Source organism: Martes martes, assembly GCF_963455335.1.
Source record: "Martes martes genome assembly, chromosome: 18".
NCBI lineage: Eukaryota > Metazoa > Chordata > Mammalia > Carnivora > Mustelidae > Martes > Martes martes.
The window spans coordinates 25,439,519-25,459,324 of record NC_137906.1 but is presented as its reverse complement, the minus strand read 5'-3'; the positions used below and the strand labels follow the sequence as shown (position 1 = coordinate 25,459,324).

Sequence of the window (19,806 nt, the reverse complement as noted above, 5' to 3'; positions counted from 1 at the left end):
TTTCATATCTACATATATATGTGTGTATATATACATATATATGTGTGTGTGTCTGTCTGTGTATATATATACACATATATATATGTAGATATATATACACACACACATATATATGTGTATATACACACATATATATATGTAGATATGTAATAAGAATAATACAACATATAACACTGTTGGTAGTGGTGGTGCTTACTAAATCATCTTAGTCTATAGCTAAAAGCACTCTGAAGAAGAAAGCTAGAAAAACATGGATTAATCATTTTGTAAGTTTCAAATAGTTCACCATGGTGTTTGGTTCAGGGCTGCCCAAAAGACCCACGTCAGCCTGGTGTCACACAGGCCAGGACTTTTTGAGGCAACTGGAAAGAAAGAAACCATTTTCCCCTCTGGATGGGAACGTGAGAGGATATAAGCCTGGAGCTTCTGGGCCCACACACAGGACAGCACCTGTTAGAGATGAAAGCTGAGTAGAGGGAGAGACGCTGCGTCCTACGTGCAGGTTTGAGGGCCTGAAGCTAGAAATTCCTGAACTTTTCAATATGTGAGCTCCAAATTCCCTTTTTTCATTTTAGCCAGTCTATCTGAGCTTCTATCCCTTAGAAACCAAAATATCTTGACAAATATATAGTCACCAGTGAAATGAAGCTACCGCATGGAGTTTAAGATTGACCGACAGAATCCTCAGACCTATACAGCAGACACCTGCACGGGAGTGATTCCAGGGGGAGCCAGTAAGCACCCTCTATCTCTGAATATATGTTAGATGGCCGGGGAGAGGGCCTCTGACCTCAGACAGCAAAGCCCATGGGGCAGCATCTCCCTGAAGATGCCTGCAAGAAAGCCAAGGCTGAGGGATCAGAGATGGACAGCTGTAGGAGGCCTCCCACCCTCCTGCTCCAAGCCCCATGTTCACCTTCTAGCCTGAACCTGAATTCCCTGCCACCCTCACTCTGGGGCAGAAACAACTTGAGCCAGAAGTTCTGTCTGGTCATGGCCGGGAGGTGCAAGTTCTGGCCACATTTTCATTCTCCCGTTCACGCCCCATGTTGTTGTTGTCTCACTGCCCACAAGAACAGTACCTGGTATTCATGTTCCGGTTTACGTCCACTTGGAATTGGATCAGACGGTCTTTAAGATTTTGGGCTCGCTCACAGAGGTCATAATTTAAGCTCATGGTGTCAAGGCAGAACATGGCCAAAGGCACGGTAATGTGCATGGATGCAATTTCGTTTCTCCGCCTTTTTATGCTACGGATCCTCTGTAGAAAGGAGCACAGTTGGTAGCTTGATTTGCCTTTAGCCTCTGCACACCTGACCCCAGGCACCCCCCACCAGCCAACCTAGTCCAATGCTGAGCACAACATATATACTAACAAACACACTGACTATGTCTTGGATTGTCTGCAGCACGTGTCACCAAGATATAAAATATCAAATGGTATGTCCTACCATCACAAAATCCTCAATTTCATGGTTTTCTTTCAGGAACGCGGTGATGTTTTGTTCTGCCATGTTATCCAATAAGTCATCATACTTTTTGTAGACATTTAAGTATCTTCCATAATCGAAGAGCATAACATCAGACATGCAAATACGGGTCACCAAGTCAGATTAGGAAGAGTGGCAAATGAAGACATAAGATCATAAAAATTAGCGCAAGCCAGGAAAGGGAAACAGAATGTGGCAAAAAGTGTAGTGAACTGGGAATTCAGATCGTTGGCTTCAAATTCCAATTTTGCCACTTCCTAGCTGCATGAACTTAGACAAGATATTTCTCTTTTCCAAAAATCAGTGTCTTTACTTTTAAGTGGAAACGATAACACCTCGTAGTGTTGTTTTAAGGCTTACCTATAATAATGTGCATATAAAGCATCTAGCACAATGCCTGATATACAGTGAATACGGAATAAACATTGGTTCCTATCCCTTCTTCCAGCTCTAAAATTCTATGTCTAAATTTTAAGATGAAAATTTGGAACTAACGAACCTAAAATCTATTGGATAAAATTAAGTTTTCCTCTCTTAAAAGATCACACAAAAATGGCTGCACAGATTTCTCTCAAATTGGAGGTTATATTCGGGATGCTGTGACTTTAAGTCTGAATTAGGGGCGCCTGGCTGGCTCCGTCAGTGGACCCTGTGACTCTTGATCTTGTGGTCATGAGTTCAAGTCCCACGCTGGGTGTGGAGCCTACTTAAATTAATAAAAATAATAGGAAATAAAATAAAATTATAGTGAAATAAAATAAAGATGATAATGGAGTAAGCAGAATTAGTTTTGTGGGGCCCAGGAGTTGGCCGATACTTCAGAGATTCTAAAGCTGAGATATAATATGAGGACCAGTCAGTCCAAAAAAACAAAAGAACAAACTGTGTTAGACTCCAAGAACAGGGAAAACAGAGGTTTCAGATAGATGTCCCCAAATCAAATTCATAAGGACAGAGACTCCAAATTGAGTCTATGATTCTCAGACCAGAAGTAGTTCTTTACTGGGGGTGATCTGACCCCCAGATCTGATCTGGGACATTTGGCCATGTCTGGGGATGATTTTGGTTGTAATGACCACAGGAGGATCCTGCTGGCATCTAATAGGTATAGGTCAGGGATTCTGCTAAACATCCTACCATGGCACAACAGCTCCTCACAGCTCAGAGTTTTCTGGTCTAAAATGTTAACAGAGCCTCAGTCAAGAGCCATGTGTCCTGGTTTGCCTGGGAGAGCCCAGATTTACACTTGTTGTCCCACAGCAATTGTTAATAAAGCCCTCTTCACTATCAAAGTGTCTCCTTTTGGAAGCTGTATTATACAAGCCCCTAAACTAGGGACTGCTCATATGAGCAACTGTGAGACATTCTACAGTACTATGATTAAAGAGCATTCAGATAACTTGTCCTCAATCCCCTTCCTTTAATTCCTAAATCCAAAAAGCTCTGAAAACAGAAAGCTGCTTCAAAATGTTATTGGATGGCAAAAGCTGGCCTAAACCAATGTGAGGCTACTTGGGGGAATATTCATATTTTTCACTATAGAAATATCAACATGTTTCATTAAGGGATGCTTCCTGAGATCCTGCTGAAGCTGCCTCATTGTGTATGATATAATCATTATGTTACTTTTCTAAAATCCAGAAATTTCTAAAGGCCAAAACCTGTCTGGACTCACAGCTTTCAGATAATGGAGGTGGACCTGTAAATTGAATTTGAATTCTGGCTCTCCTATTTATTTGCAGTGTAATATTGGAAAAGCTTCCTCATCTGTAAAATGGGGATAAGCAGTAATACCGTTGTAAGCACTGGCTATTATTACTATGAATGTGTTTCTGATGTGTGGGAATAGTGACCATGTATTTGATGACAAGCAAACCAATATGAAAATGGCTAAGTTACAAGTAAACCAACTTACTTGCGGGGGCCAACTTGATTTTTCTGATATACCTCGAAGGTTTGATCCACAAAATCAGAAACTAGTTTTTCTTCAGCGTTCACAGTTCCAAGAATCAAGTTATAGCCTTTCAGCTCCGGGAACAGGATAGATTCCACCTAAAGAACAGAAACCACCTCTGATGTCACAGGACATCCACGAGACACAAGAAGGGAATGGCACCAAAATGTAAAACCTTTTGCAGCAGACACATTTTCAGGGACACCAGATACATTTTCACTCTTTTTCCTCTTGGATAATGCCAGAACCATCCCCTACCTACTTTCTTCTCCCTGGTTTTGGGTTACTTATCTTTTCCTCATCCTTTCAAGTCTCCGGTCCATGGGGAATCACCCTGGCCTCCAGTTAGGATGTTAGGTTTCCCTGTTTAAGGTTCACATTCTGAACTTTTTCCACTCAGCACAATCATAATTAAATAATGTGTAATGAGCTACTCTGGGTTTGTCATGGGATTAAATACCATGAAGGCCTGGATCCTATCTGACTTTGTCAGTATTGTGAAGGGTTCAACAAGTGCTTGGCACATAGTAAGTGCTCAATAAACACTGTGTGACTGAATGAATATTATAGCGATGCTCCCTGTCACCTGCCCACATCAGCTTTTCCTAATGAAAAACTACTAGAGACATGAGTTCTAATTCTGATTCTGCCACTAACTGACCATGCGACCGTAGTTAAGCTACTTCTCCTCTCTGAAATCCCATTTTCTCATCTGAGGAAAAGGAGAGATACTAGATGTTTCTCTCAGCTAGGGAGGCGGGGGGGGGGGAATGCACGGCTTTATGGTCTTGAAGCTAGAACAGTATCTTTTCTGATAATTCAAGTTCTCTAACTTCTTCATAGCATGTGTGTGTCCCTGAGAAATGTTCTCACTTGCATGATTCATGAAGATGGCCAAGTCCCTGCTGGGGATCCAGTGCCCTCCCCGCTAAGAAAGCTAACAGTGATTGGTCCCAGAAAAGACTGTCAGAGAGCTCTACTTGGTGACAGCCATTATATACAACAGATAGGAATGCACTGATTTAGAAAGGGGGAAAGGCTAGTGCAAATAGTCTGTGTTCCCTCTTTGGACAATCCAAAGGTTTTCAAGCCAGTGGAGGAATAACTTCCTGGCTGTGGCCATACTGAAGACAGCAGCTGAAAGCAAAGGGATGAAGGATCTGGCATCGGTCAAGCATGCAGATGAAATGGTTTAGAGACACACAACTGGCACATCCAGGCCATGTAAGAGATTACATGTGGGCAGCATAAGGGATTGTTTCTTCGGAAGAAGTCTTCAGTTGAAAGAGGAAGTAACACCTTTTATTGCCCTTTAAATTGGGCAGTCTGTAAAACTAAGCTGAGATCAGTGGTGTCTTTTCCAGATAATCATGGTTATGATCTGCGGATCTCCCTGATTCTCCGGTCCCTGACTTCCTGGTCTTGTGGTCACCCTCAGAGCTAACGTCTACACCCTTGTCCAAGTTTGGGATTTCCCTGGCACTTGGAGTGACAAAATTCTCCCATCAAGAGAGACACTGGCCCAAGTAGACCCTTTCCACAGTAATGTGTGTGTGTGTGTGTGTGTGTGAGTGTGTATTTCTGATTATGCAAGTAATACGTTAACATGGTTGCTAATGCGGATTTAAAAATTTTTTTTAAAGATTTTATTTATTTATTGGACAGAGAGAGCAGAAAAGGGCACAAGCCGGGGGAGCAGCAAATCGAGAGGGAAAAGCAGGCTTTGTACTGAGCAGGGAGCCCCATGAAGGATTCAATCCCTGGACCCTGGTAATATGAGCTGAGCTGAAGACAGATGTTTAACCCACTGAGCCACCCAGGCGCCCCTGATTTAAATTTTCCTTATTGCATTTTTAGTTTTAGAAAACCCTTCCTTATTTCACCCCTCTTCATTTCAATCAGTATTATAGCATTTATGTCTCTCTCTTTTTTTTTTTTTTTGCTAAGACAACTATTTTCTAATATTTACTTTGGTTTCCTTTAGTAACCTTCTCATAAATAGGCTTCTCTTCTGTACTTTGAAACAGTTATTTTCAAAGCCTCATGTTAACATTTTTTCCAACTTTCAAAATTTATGTTTAGGGGGCACCTGCCTGCCACAGTTAGTGGCTCCACAGTTAGTAGAGCATGGGACTCCTGATCTCGGGATGGAGTTAAAGCACCACATTGGGCATCGAGATTACTTAAAAATAAAATCTTAAGAAAATAAAATAAAGAAAGGGGTGGCTCAGTTGGTTAAGCATCTGACTTCAGCTCTGGTCATGATCTCAGGGTCCTGTGTCGAGGCCTGCATCAGGCTCCCTGCTCAGCATGACGTCTGCTTCTCCCTTTCCCTCTCCCTCTGCCCTTACTCCCACTTGTGCTCTCTCCCTCACTCTCTCTCAAATAAGTAAGTAAAATCTTAAAAAAATAATTAAATAAAACAAAATTTATATTTAACCATAAAAAAGGCAAGTCTGGCAAGGGTTGGGGATACTGTCCACCAGTTGTTGCTCTTAGATCTTATTAGATATTCAACCTGAGGGGCTATTATTTTAAAGTTATAATACCCAGTTCAGAGATAAAACAGTATGAGGGGTTTGAGGCAGGAGGCAGTGCTGTAGGCATTCTAGATGGAGAATGCTGAGTCTGGGTTGCTTTTCCTCACACCCTGATAAAGTCCCATTGGCATTCACCTGGGTCTAGTTTTCAACCCCGGTACACAATTTGACCTGTGACTGTATCTTCTTGCCATGACAATCCACTAAATCTACTACCATCCTTGCTGGGTGTTTGCTGAAGCAGCCACATGAGCCCTGGGCTCTCCTAGCCCAGCTGCTCGCAAGCACTGCTAATCAACAGCAGTGAAAGAGAACTTGAGTGGTATGTACTTAATCTGTCCCCAAGCCCCACACTTATCCTTCCAAATTACATGGTCCTCTCTTTCATTTCCTTCCTAGGAATATGGATGGGTAGGAGAGTAGCCCACTGTTTCTTCCCCCTCTACACACCCAGTTTTCTTGTTAACCAGGCTTGGTTGGGCTTGAGACCCCAAATTTAGAGTTATCTGGTGAAATCAACCGGAGCATTTGGCCTTATGTGTTACCCTATAGCCCCCAACTCTAATCTGGAGCTCTTAGAATCCTCTAAGTACATGACTGCAAAGACAAGAGTACTTAAGAGCATCTGAGCATCACACATAATTCCTGGGGAGGGAGGGTAGGAGAGGAGAGAGAGAGAAAAACACTCCCCAGTTTCCTTCCCCGTGGGGCTAGACACTGGTCTTGCCACATCAACCACCCAGAGGGAAACAGAAGACAGATCACAAAAGAGTCGCACTCATGTGGGTGATCCTGCCCAGCTCTAAACGTCTGCTAAGTGTCTGGAACATGATTAGCAATGCCATCCTGGGAAGGAAACTGGAAGGGGTTTGAACCAGGAAGGGAAGCGTCAATCTTTCCCTTTGATGCCTTTAGTGGTTAAACAAACAAAGAAACACACACACACACACGGAACATCAAGAACTAAATTAGATATCGTTTTATGAAGGTTCTTGGTGGGTTCATGGCATTGTTCCATCGTGAATCAACCCAAGTTGGATATGACCTGGGACATATCTGCTCCTTCGACTCTGGATCATGGTGAGCTGGACGGGGGGGGGGACTCTACTTGCTCACAAAGTAACTCTTCATGCTCTTATTAAAAGTACAATTCTTGGGGCACCTGGGTGACTCAGTTGGTTAAGCGTCTGACTCTTGATTTTGGCTAAGGTCACGATCTCAGGGTCCTGGGATCAAGGCCCATGTCAGGCTCCAAGCCAGTGGTGAGTCAATTTGAGTTTTTCTCCCTCTCCCTCTGCCCTTCTCCTGCTTGTGTGCACAAGTGTTCTCTCTCTCAAATAAACAAATAAATCTTCAAAAAAAAAAATAAAAAATAAAAGTAGGAGCGCCTGGGTGGCTCAGTTGTTTAAACATCTGCCTTTAGCTCAGGTCATGATCTCAGGGTCCTGAGATCGAACTCCATGTTGGGCTCCCTGCTTAGCAAGGAGTCATGTACTCTCTCTCTCAAATAAATAAAATCTTTAAAAAAATAAAATAAAAATATAAAAGCACAATTCTCAAATATGTGGACATTTCTTTATGTCCCAAATCTTTATGGGGTTTGAGCTCTTAGAATCTCTAGAAACCAAAGGGGGGCATACTCGCTTTTACTTTGGTATTTATCTCCCAAAGTAAAACTCCCCTAACTGAATACCTTGTACAAACAGCCACTTAAATTTTATTTTATTCAATAAGTAAATAAAAGCAAAACAAATGATTAAGTTGATACTATACCTTGGGGATCTCCCTAGAGTTCTTAATAATTTCCAAGAAAGAGTTGTGTATTAATTCCCAGCAGTCATCGAAAGACAGATTAAAGACGATAATGGGATCACTGACTTCAAGTTTGATCATGATTAGCTGAGGCATGAAGAACTCCATCTCTTGGTAGGGCTCCTCAAAATCATTTCCAGCCTTTAGGAGACATAAGATATGGCGGCTGTCACAAGGTAAGGCCTTCCAGAATCAAAGGAGAGAATTTTACCCATTCACAGTACAAAACAAACACCAGAAAAGGAAATGCAGAGTCTCACACACTATTCATGTTCAAATAAGGGCTAAGTATGGCATAGCCCACCTTGAGCTCACCTACTCACCCTTTCCCAAAGCTTTTATTTGGAATGCTTACTTTGCTTAGAAATTCCTGCATTAGTATTTCCAAATTCTTCCTATCCTTCAAAATTCAGCTCAAAATCCCCTCCTTGGGGAAGCCTCCCTGTTCTTCAGCAAAATACAATCTCTTCCACTTCTTAACTTCTAAATTTCCACTTCCTTCATGGGACTTTCTCTTTCTCTCTTGCAGATATATATATATATATATATATATATACACACACACACATCTTATCTTCTCTACTCTAACCTTGAGGGCAGGATCTGTGTCTGAACCCTGTACTTCCTCCAAAATATCTGAGGCAGCATTTAGCCCATAGTTGGTGCTCAATAAAAATTTGTTGGGGCGCCTGGGTGGCTCAGTGGGTTAAAGCCTCTGCCTTCAGCTCAGGTCATGATCCCAGGGTCCTGGGGTCGAGCCCCCGCATCGGGCTCTCTGCTCAGCGGGAGGCCTGCTTCCCTTCCTCTCTCTCTGCCTGCCTCTCGGCCTACTTGTCATCTCTGCCTGTCAAATTAATAAATAAAATCTTTAAAAAAAAATTTGTTGACAGAATCCGAAAGTATAAATAGTTATCTGAATGCCTCAAATGGAGCTTGCTAATGAGTGAATAGTCTATTTTACATACTCAAAATGTCTGCCTTCCTACAACAGAAATATTGGCAGGGAGATATCTAGAATTCCCTATCAGGCTATGAATATAAGTTACCTCTCATAAACTACGCTGCCTAAAGAAATTGTTCATAGTGCAGCTTGCAAAGTACTTGTCTAAGCCAATGATGTTAGACATTTCCAGATCTGTTTAAGGATGACTGATAAACATTTGTTGAATAGCTATCATGCATCAAATACCCACAAATCTCCCCTTCTTTCAGACATACAAAGATTTTACTTTTCCCTTTGTGTGGAATTTTAGAGTGGGATTTGTTCCCACATCTGACTCTCTTCTGCTTAGCAAAGTAGATGATTACAGTGACATCTATAGATGGGTTCTTGTCAGAGAGCTAACATCACAGTCTAAATTCAGCAGCATTGGTGTCTACATTTTTTTTGAGCAAAAGGTCAGTTGTTCATCTTGACTTCATTTGGAAAAATACTTAGAATTTAACCTTTTGTAACCAGGCAATTTTATATTTTTATTACTCTTTTTTTAAGGTAAAATGTGCATGTGGTATGAAATCTGAATGAATCTTCCTTAATCCTCAGGCTATCTAAGTTCAGGGGATGCTATGATGTTTTGAAAACCAGGACACGGTGCTTTTAGCTTTTATTTTGACTTCACTGAAGGAGTTTCAGGAAGAAAGTTACTAATTAGGTCAACAAAGCCTTTTGTTACCAGAGATGCCCCTTTCAAAGATCAAAGAACAAAAAGTCAACATCTGCAATGATACACATAACACTCCCTAAATATCAAGCCAAAGATTTATAATAAAACTTTTTCAACTCCTTCCCTTAACAGAGAGGATCAAAAAGTGACCTGTTTCCCTCCTATCAGGGGTATGAATTCCATTGTACTCAATCTTTCCTTAAATAATTTTAACAATTTCTCCACTTCCAGAGAACTTGGCCAATTTAGTAGTAATTATCTCAGGAAAAGATTTCTGTGATTCGCAGAAATCATTTTCATGAGCTGATAATGACCCGATGTGTGTGGCAATCAAGAAATTTTTTACTTTTCGTCCTTGCCTCACAGCTGAGAACCCTACGTGATGGAATTCTGATTGTCTCAGTTGTTTTCCCGCAAAAGGGCCTACTGCTGATCCCCTACATACCTTGTGTATCATGAAAAAGGAGACCAGGTCCTCGAGAGACTTAATGACCAAGTCCCTCAGCTGGAGTGACATGAAGGAAGCAACAGAAGCAAAATATTCCTCAATGTTATGAGAGGAGTCATAGTCACTTTTGGGAGCAAAATGGACCCACTGCTCCTTCTGTGAGATGAAAAGCTGGGCACAGGTTGGGATCCACCTGTAAAGACAGGAGGGTACCCAAGTTACAAGCCCTTCTGAGCTCGGAGAAGTCTGATCAGACAGTCCCCACTCTCTGTGACCGGGCAGATGGCTCATTTCCCAACTAAGCACCTTTCCAAATTGGTATTTTCATATCCCTGGCCACCTAACCTGACAACATCCCTTTCCAGAGAAGAAAGTAGTAAGATCTGAATTGAGAGACTACTCTTCCAGTGGTAATACCCAAATATACAAGCGATGCTGGTGGTGTGTCCTGCTCTAAGAGTCTCTAATTTCTTCACTATAATCAGAGATTGTGGTGAAGGGGCATAAGGAACTGAAATGTTCCATCCAACTTCTCTCTCCAGCAAATGCCTGGCCTCTGTTCAGATTTTATAGGGGGAAAGAGAGAAAGAAGAGAAAAGGAAGAAAACCCAAGAAGAGAAACTCCAGTATGACAGCAGCTGCTGCTCAGAAGCTGGGACTAGAAATAAGAAAAGCAAAAGAAAAAATGGACACCTCCTTGTTCTTTCTTCCTACCTCCCCCAGTTTCTAATTCCCAGTGGGAACCACTGGCCTTTCATCCTATCCCATCTTCTCTCTGATTGCTGGAAAGTACTCCTCTAATAACCAGAAAAGTACTGGGAACAGCCATAGCTGTAAAGACAGTAACTAGGATATTTATCGAGCAACTACTATGTGCCAACGGTTGCATATACGTTGTCTCTGATAATAAAAACCCTGCCGTAGGTATTGCCGCCATCATTTTGCGTAAGGTGATTTCTCTGGCTCTGGACACAGTCTTTCATGCATTTGCAAAAGAAAAAGGAATTGTCACCTCCCTAACCCCCAAACTTTGCAGTTGTTTATCTGGGCCACCTGAACACATGTCATTCAAATGCATTGTTGTGTAACCTAGCAAGTCCTAATGGACTTCAGAGGAAGGGAAGAGAAGTGGTACCCCCAACAAAGAAGAGTAATGAGAATTTCAGAAAGGCAGAGGGAGACCAGAAGTGAGGGTTGAAGAAGAGTGGACAGGGGAGTCACAAAGACCGGCAGGGAACTACTTTTCTCTCCACAGAGTTTATGATACTGTGATGCAGTCCCATTCTGGGGCCAGATACTGACTTGTTGAGAAGAATTTGGCGCGCTTCCATGCAGTGTTTCTGGATCACATCCTGATATTCATGAGGCTGCAGAGGCAGTTTTCCTGCCAGTAATTCTGCTGTTCGAACAAACCTGAGGTCTCTAAATCTGCCAAAAGAGAGGGAGAAACGTCCTGGGCTGAGAAGACACTTAAAAATGAATTCCGTAGGTTAAGTTCAAAGGGCATAATCTTTATTTTTTTCAAGGAAAGTAAAACTAATTATAACCGAGAAATCTGAGAGTCTGAGGAGGGAGGAGAAAGTCCAGAGGAACCTTGCAAAGGGTAGATAGATGAGCCAACTCAGCTGGTGTTTGCTGAGCCTTCCTGCGTGTTCTGCTCTGGGTAGCCCATCTGGGGAGTGGGGTTTTGGAACCAACCTGGAATCTGCCTGGCTGGGAACTGGAATATCAAATGGACTAATCAACTTTAACAGCGAGGACAGAGAAGATAAGTCAAGAGAAGCAACACCTTCATGATCAAGGGGGTTCCTCTAATCCTCCGTGTGGTCCCAGGTGAGCTACTCAAGCAACTTGGAGGACTGCTTTGGTCTAAACAAACACAAAACCCCCTATAGACCTACCCTTGATTGGCAGGCTCACCAAGACACACACATTATCCCTTGGCACAGTGCCTTACACAATGCAGGCACACAATAGGTATCCGCGGAATGTACACATGAAACTCCCTGCACCTTCTCTTATGAGGCTCTTCTCCTATTTCTTTCAGATCAATGGATGTGTTGTCCTTTACCATATTCCCAAAGGTGTCTTTCAGTTCAGAGGGCCACATACCTCTTCCTGATGTCTATTCCACCCATATAAATCACTCTTTTAAATCATCACTGTCTTTCACTTCCCCAGTTAGATCTTTGTTCACTTCCTCAGCTCTTCTCATTTCTTGCTTCTCATTTTCATCATCCACTGGAATGACCTCTTGGGCACTTTTCACATCCTTCCTAAATCCCACAGCCTATATTTCTATTCCTTCTTGGTGGAGGTGGTGAACTTGGTCCCCATCTTGTCTGGCCAGCCACAAAGCATTGTTAGGGAAGGAAGGAGAGAACCTGAGACCTCCCTCACCACACATTTGATATCCAAACCAATATGGCCGTTGTTACCATGTGGTAATTATGTTATTCATCTTGAATTCAACCCTTTTTTTTAATTATTATTTTTTATTTTTTTTAAAGATTTTATTTATTTGACAGAGAGAGATCACAGGTAGGCAGAGAGGCAGGCAGGGAGAGAAGGGGAAGCAGGCTCCCCATTGAGCAGGGAGCCCGATGTGGGGCTCGATCCCAGGACCCTGGGATCATGGCCTGAGTCGAAGGCAGAGGCTTAACCCACTGATCCACCCAGGTGCCCCTTGAATTCAATCCTTAACAAACGTCCTGCAGTGGCCCTTCAGACCACAACTCTCATTCTGGCCCCTAAGCTCCTTACCTTTCACTGGTCACTAGTTGACTTCTTAGAATTTTTTAAATTAAATCATGCAAGTCACAGAGAAAAGCTGTCTGTATCATTTCCCTAATAAATCTTTCTCTCTCTTTCTCTCTCTCTCTTTTTTTGTTGTTGTTGTTTTTGTTGAACTGACAAAAATCTTCTAAATGGTTTTGGTTCACTTTCGCTTTTGTTGCCTATATAATCTTTAGGGAACCCCTAAAAGCAAGTGATAAGGATCCTTTCTTCTTAGAAGCTATAGATCCAATAATTTGCCATCTTTACTACATGATCAAATTAAATGCATCTGTACATCTCCTTGGCAGTAAGCATCTGGCAAATTTTACCACCCTGAGACTCATATTTTTTTGTTAATTTCCAGGTTATTTTTTGAGGTCATAAACATGCTTATAGTTAAAGCAGTACCTCCATTTATTGAACAACTACTATATGCCAAAACTGTTCTAAGCAACGCATCAAACAAAACCCATGAGGTGTGTATTATTATTATTCCCATTTTACATATAAATAAACGGTGGCTTAGAGAGATTAGTTTCCCCCAAAATCACACCATCTGTTATTGACAAAGCAAGAACCAGAACCTATGTGGTGTAGTTTGGGAGCCCATTCTATAAATTATTAGCTTATATACTTCTGCCTCATTAGAAAGTGAATTTTTTTTTTTCAGTGTCCTGACTGGCACCTCCAATGACAGAAAACTGAATTCAGTCCAAAGAAGGGAATGTGCTTATTTCTTACCATTGGTGGGCTCCATGCCAGCTTGACCACCCCCTCAATTGTCTTTGGAAATATAGGTACAATTAAGAATGTGATAAACAAGTGAGTTCTCCAAGTAACAGGTCTCCCTTAAGACTAAACACATTCGAAGCTACAGAGACTCCCCAAAATAAACTATCCGAGTTACTGGTAAGGTCAACCAAACATAATTAAACAAGCATATTTGCCTCCAGTTTTTCTAATAAAAACTCAGATGGTGGCAACTCATCATGTCATCAGCCCGACCTTTCAGTGAACTCTGGTGGCCTCATTCTCCCACCAGGATTTACACCTCCCTTAACGGACACCCTCCCCACCAACGACAGTCTTTCTCTGCAGCTGATGAATGGGTAAACTAAACATGGGGCAGCCATGCAGTGGGGTAATATTCGGCTGTAGAATGGAACGAAATACTGATACATCGTTCAATGTCAGATGAACCTTGAAAACATGTGCTAAGTAAAAAGCAGCCAGACACGAAAGGTCACATATTGTGTGATTCCATTTATATGAAGTGTCTGGAATAGGTTAAATCTGTAGAGACAGAAAACAGATTAATGTTTGCCAGGGGCTGAGTGGAAGGAAGAAGGGGTGGGAATGGGGGACTGCTAATGGATCCTGCATTTCTTTTTGGGATGATGAAAATATTTTTGAAGGACAGAGTGGTCAGAGTTGGACAAATATGGGAGTGCACTAAAAACAATGGTGCTGTGCACTTCAGAAGGGCAAATTTTATGGTGTGTGGATTATATCTCAATTTAGAAAAAAGTGAAGGAGGGAAAAAAGCAGCTCCTATATTCTCTGAACTCCTTCACTTGCTGTGGCCCATTTAGTCACTGATGAACATAACCAAGACCCCTGCTTGCCATCCCTGGGCTGGCACTGAGTTATCTAAGGAATAAGACCCAATCCTCCATATGTCTTGGAGGCTAGAGGGAGTCAAACTAGCACACACACAATTGTAATTCAGTGCGATACATGTCCTCATGGAGGTAATGGCTCATTCACACTTAATGGGTACTTACAGTTTGCTGGGCACTGTTCTAAGTACTTTGAATGTATTAAGTTTTTTATTCCTCCTACCAAGCCTATGAAGCAGGATCTCTTATTATCCCAAATTTAGGGGTAAGGAAAGCAAGACACAGACAGATGATGTAACACCCCAACGTTACCTAGGAAGCAGCCGGGCTAAGATCTGGGCTCAAGCGGGCTGGCTCCAAGACTGAGATCTTCACCAGTACATGCCAGGGCTTAGCGACAGGGTCGGGGTGTCACGGGAGCACAAAGCAGGGTCACTTCACTGCATGGAGAGCTGTCACTTAGAGTCTCCACGCACTTTGGGTCTAGGATTTTCGTCATTTTCCTTCAAGGGGAAGGTTACCCTCACTGTGCCCAGCATAAGATGCTGTCTTTTGTGGGCAAACAATCAAGAAGAGAAAGAAAAGGGAGGGGAGGAATGTCTTACTCTTTAAACCACAGTTCTTTCAGGCTGAGCATCATGGGGTTCACTGTGTGCAGATGCTCCTCATTCCACTTCTTGGCATTCCTGTAGACGTGGTGCCAGGGCACAGGGGCCCGGATCACTCTTTGAGGAAACATGCGGGGAATGTTCTCGATGAAGAGTCTTTTTCTCTCTGTTGGGTCCATGAGGATGTAATCAACTATAGAACCAACAGAGCAAACACTTTGTTAGTAAGGAGGGACCTTGAACACCCCATGCTCTAAGCTGCAGCTTGGAATGTAAATGAGCCTCTGACCATTTACACTGATAATATCCATTATGTTGATAATCCCTTGGGCATAACCAAATTGGGGAAGCGCCACTCTGTTGGTTTGTTTTCTTTCTGAAGATGTTTCAGTGCGAAGGAGGAGTGTAACTTCACAGTCCGAGGCTTAGAAACCGGGGGTCGAGCTCTATTTGGATATCTAGCAACATGTATGACAATGAACTAGTATTTGCTGATGCCTCATTAATCATTAATTGACTTCTCACACCTAAGCAGTCACACAAAAAATTCAACGCAACAGATGACACCAGATACTTAGAGATGGAAGTTTAGGGGTACCTGGGTGGCACAGTCCAGTTAAACATCTGACTCTTGGTTTCAGCTCAGGTGTGACTCCGGGGTGGTGGTGGGATCAAGCCCTGTGTTGGGCTCTGTGCTCAGCAGGAAGTCTGCTCAGGGGGTTTCTCTCTCCTTCTTCCTCTACCCCTCCCTCCCGCATTCACGATCACTCTCTCTCTCCCTCCCTCTCTAAAATGAATAACCTTAAAAAAAAAAAAAAAAGGAAATTTAGAGGCCAACTACTTCACACACTAAGGAAAGAAAGATGGGAAAAGCTTCACAGAGGGAGTGACATTTGAGCTGGACTGGGAAGAATGAGTAGGAATTTGGAGATAGGATAAGAAGGGAAGAGCACAGGGGGCAGAAGAAACAGTATGTAATGACGTGCATTTCTAGGACTTCCGTAAAACATGCTCAAGGTGCTGGGAGTTACTTGGGGACAGAAATATCAGACGAAAGTGGTAGAGGTCAAGGTGATAAGATTGCAGAAGTAGGTTGAAGCTGGAATTTGAAGGACTATCCATGTTTATCCTTGAGAGTTTGGTTCTATCCTAGTGTAGACAAGAGGCCATTGCACTGACAGCATTAGGAAGTTAATTAGGAAATTTAAAATAACTAGGCTGCCTGGTATAGACAGCTTCTGTCCAGATAAAATAGGGAGGTGAGGAACTCATATGATCACCACTCACCTTTAATATGTTCCTCACATTCCTCACCATCATTAAATATTTCCCAGTGACCTCCTGCGTGTACAAGACGCGGCCCGAAGGATGAAGGGGAGCTAGGATCAGTAACAGGTCCTTCACCATCAGAGAACTGACAGTCTAATAAGGGAGCCAAGACCCGCAAGAAATGAAAAGACAATGCCAGTGTTACATAATAGAAGAGAAACAATGGCCCAGGAGAGATTCCAAAGCAGGGTGAGTTGAAAGCAGAGACAGGACGTCCTGCGCGTGCAGAGGATGGGGGGACCCCTGAGGGCTGCAGAGAGAGAAAAGTACTTAAGAGGCAGGTCTTGGGCTAGATTTTAAAACTTGAGTAGCTCCTTGTTATTCCTAGTGCTGCCCCAGGGTAAGCAGTGTCCACAGCTCCTGGGAGCTTGTTAGAAATGCAGGCTCTCAGGCCCTACCCCAGATCTGTCTCATCAGAATCCCAAGATCCCCAAGTTATGAGGATGCACATCAAAGGGCAGGAAGTGCTGGTGTTGACCTGAATGATGTGGGGGAAAGCATCTGAAGGAAAAGGATGTTTCTGGCATTTTCAGAGGAACCAGGGTGGACTGATGGTGAGAGAAAGACGGGGGCCTCCGCAAAGGAGCCCCTTGCCCCATTTACCCCCGGCCTTACCAATGCTTTTCATGAGGCTACTGTAGTAGTCATTTTCCTTCTCCTTCACTAGGCTGATCATCAGGGGTTCCAGCGAGGGACTTGTCAGCAGTGTGTTAGGAATCAGCTTTGAAATCTGATGCATCACTTCATCCTCCTCGGGGGCAATCATGTCTTTTCGGATGCCATTGGTCACATAGTAATAGTACCTCTTCCATAAACAAACCACCGGCAAGACAATGACTGTGATTGGTTAACAGTGCCCACCTGCCCACACCTGTCAGCCTCCAAGGGGCCCTGTTCACACAGCACCCATCCCCACCCTTCACTCGCTGCAGTTGGACTTTCTGGGCCCATTGCCGCACACTCACTGCAGTGATGTGCGGGCAAGTTTCTCCTTGACTCTGGAGGATTCAACCAGAGCCAGAGATTTCGGTGGGGTATAAGGATGGACTTGCCAAATGCTATGCAGGTAGGAACAGTGAATGAGTACTAGGCCAGGGCTGAGGGAACCTATCTGGAGAACTTTAAGATGATGATTAACAAGCTCTCAAATGGACCCAGTGATTGACCCTCTTCAACAACAATAGTGCCCTACAAACCACTTTGAACCTGTGGCTTGAAGCTGCCAGTGAGGGAAAATTCCCCAAAGTCCAAGTGAGACTTATGGTACTTCTAATCTGACTGTGGGCTTCTGAGTTTAGAAAAGCAACACAAATGCACAAACTGAAGAGAAACGGCCAGTGTGACCTGCTGACTTCAGGAAGTTTTGTTTGTTTAGGGTACTATGCTGCCGGATGGCTGATGAGCTCTAGAAACCAACACTTTAAGATGGATGAGAAGCACAAATTGTGGGAAATCAGGTCTGACCTTTAGTGACTACTGTCTGTGGTCAGAGAAGGCTGAGCTCACCTTGCTCCAATCTTAAATGGAAGCTCCTTAGAGAGAAGAAACTTCCAAACTTCCCTCATTGTAAGAACCATGTGGGGTGGGGAGAGAGGCTCTTATTAAAATGCAGATCCATGGGACCCCCTTAATCAGTTCGGGATTTTTCAGCAAGCACCCCAGGTGATTCTTATCTTCAGACAAGTGCGAGAAATGCTGTCACAGAGACTTTACTGTCAGTTAGAGCTGATCTAAGTTCTAGTTATGCCTCTCATCGACTGTGTAACCTCGGTCAAGTTGCTTAATTAGACCTCACCCCAATTTCCACACCTGGACAACAGGAATCGTCATAGTACCCAGGTCTCAAATGGGGTCAAGCATCTAGAGGGTTTAGTGTGGAATCTTACCAGTAGCACATACTCAGTCTCTATGATTTTTATTATAAATTGGTTTATTATACATACTATAAACTCATAAGGTATTGACTCTAAAGTTTTGTTCCTCTTCTTTTAAAATAGGTTAGGAACTCAAAAGTTTATCTAGAACCAAGCAGGTAGTTAATTGTTGAAAGTCGGCTGGACATAAGAAAATAATACAGAATACTAGAGATGCGCATAAACTGGAAAATGTACTTTTCATCTAAAGGAAGTAGCTACTTCTCAGCTTCAAATATCTTAATTTTTTCCAAAGAGGTTAGAAATCCAGCTTATGAGAGATTTCCCTCATTTTCAAAACACATCTATAGGCCAAATTCAGCCTATGGTAGAATTGCCATATAAAATATAGGATGAAGTGAGCTATACTTACACATTTAGTACTTTGGTATAATTTTAAAAATTATTCATTGTGTATGTAAAATTCCAATTTAACTAGGTACCCTATTTTTTGTTTTGTTTTTCAAAATCTGGCAACCCTAGCTTATGGGCCAGCATTTTGCAACTTAAGTTCTAAGAGACCCAAAGATGTCTAAGACTTACTAAAATAACGCACACGCACGCGCACGCACACACACATACACACACACACACACCCCTGTTATTCAGTAGTCTGTTATGGGGTCTGGACTTTGGTATTTTTAAAACAGTCCCTGGGTGATTCTGCTGTTCTCCCCAAGTTTAGAATCACTGAGATGCCAAGAATCATACTCAGCAAACTGAGAGAAAGGAAGCAACAAGAACGTACCTCTAAGTCTGATTCAGATGGCTGGGTTTCTTTACTTTCTATTTCCATTTCCCGCTGTAACATCACACTAATCTGTTCTTCTGGGCTCATTGGCCCGCTTCCTGGAAGGGTCGAAGGTGTCACCACCTCCTTCTTTGTGGGTGATGAGTCTGAGATATTGAAGGCCAGCTTGGTCCTGAAAAGTAGACACAGCTCAGCCCTTGCTTCTCCGCTCTGTGTTGGGTCTACTGTCTCCAAGCTGCTAAGAGTTGTTCTGCAGTGGAAACCCTTCTCCTCTGTGTCATCTACTAGCATGGGTCCTTCAATGACAACCTCTAACCACGGAACACCCATCGGGATGCTAGCATTGGTTTTGCTCGTTGGATAATTTAGTTTTATTCAGAGCCTTAAAGAATTGGGTTAAGAGGACTATGAGAAAAAAAAAAAGTGAGTTACCTGGAATCTGAGAATGCTTTGAAATCAAGATACATAGCGGGGTTTCAATGAGACTACAGGCTTCTGTAGTTCAGCTTGGTGTCCTGCAAACCCCAACACCCACAGGGACACTTACCTGGTGGAATCCTCTTTGCCTCTAGGGGAGAACTTTCTTTTCTTCTTGTTGGGTTCTGAAGAGTAGTTAGCTGCTAGAACAGTGGAGAAGAAACACATCAGGGATGGCTAGTAGCCTTGGGCCAACCTTTGCTCATAAGGACAGGACTCTCAGGACAGTCCCAGAGCATACTAAGGAGAGTAGACTTGGCGCAGTGGGATGAGGCCAGAGATGGGCTACCTAGCCCCCACGTGCACCACTAAACACCTATGTGCCTCTGAAGAAGTAATTTCAATATTCCAGGCCTCAGCTTCCCCCAGTGTGAAATGGGGACACACATAACTTCCATTCATTTATACAACTGACAAGTATTA

General features: G+C 42.9%; 1 protein-coding gene across 1 annotated transcript in view; it reads right to left on the bottom strand.

Annotated features, from left to right (window-relative positions):
* Positions 1–19,806, bottom strand: part of DNAH3 (dynein axonemal heavy chain 3) — a 116,444-nt gene that overhangs the window by 88,476 nt on the left and 8,162 nt on the right. Inside the window, exons 4-13 of the mRNA XM_080830446.1 lie at positions 19,454–19,526; positions 18,904–19,078; positions 16,858–17,047; positions 14,911–15,106; positions 11,211–11,336; positions 9,906–10,101; positions 7,758–7,937; positions 3,406–3,542; positions 1,452–1,557; positions 1,083–1,261 (exon numbers count right to left, since the gene is read on the bottom strand). Coding sequence (XP_080686572.1) covers positions 1,083–1,261; positions 1,452–1,557; positions 3,406–3,542; positions 7,758–7,937; positions 9,906–10,101; positions 11,211–11,336; positions 14,911–15,106; positions 16,858–17,047; positions 18,904–19,078; positions 19,454–19,526 — 1,558 coding nt within the window. The remainder of the gene's footprint in view (positions 1–1,082; positions 1,262–1,451; positions 1,558–3,405; positions 3,543–7,757; positions 7,938–9,905; positions 10,102–11,210; positions 11,337–14,910; positions 15,107–16,857; positions 17,048–18,903; positions 19,079–19,453; positions 19,527–19,806) is intronic.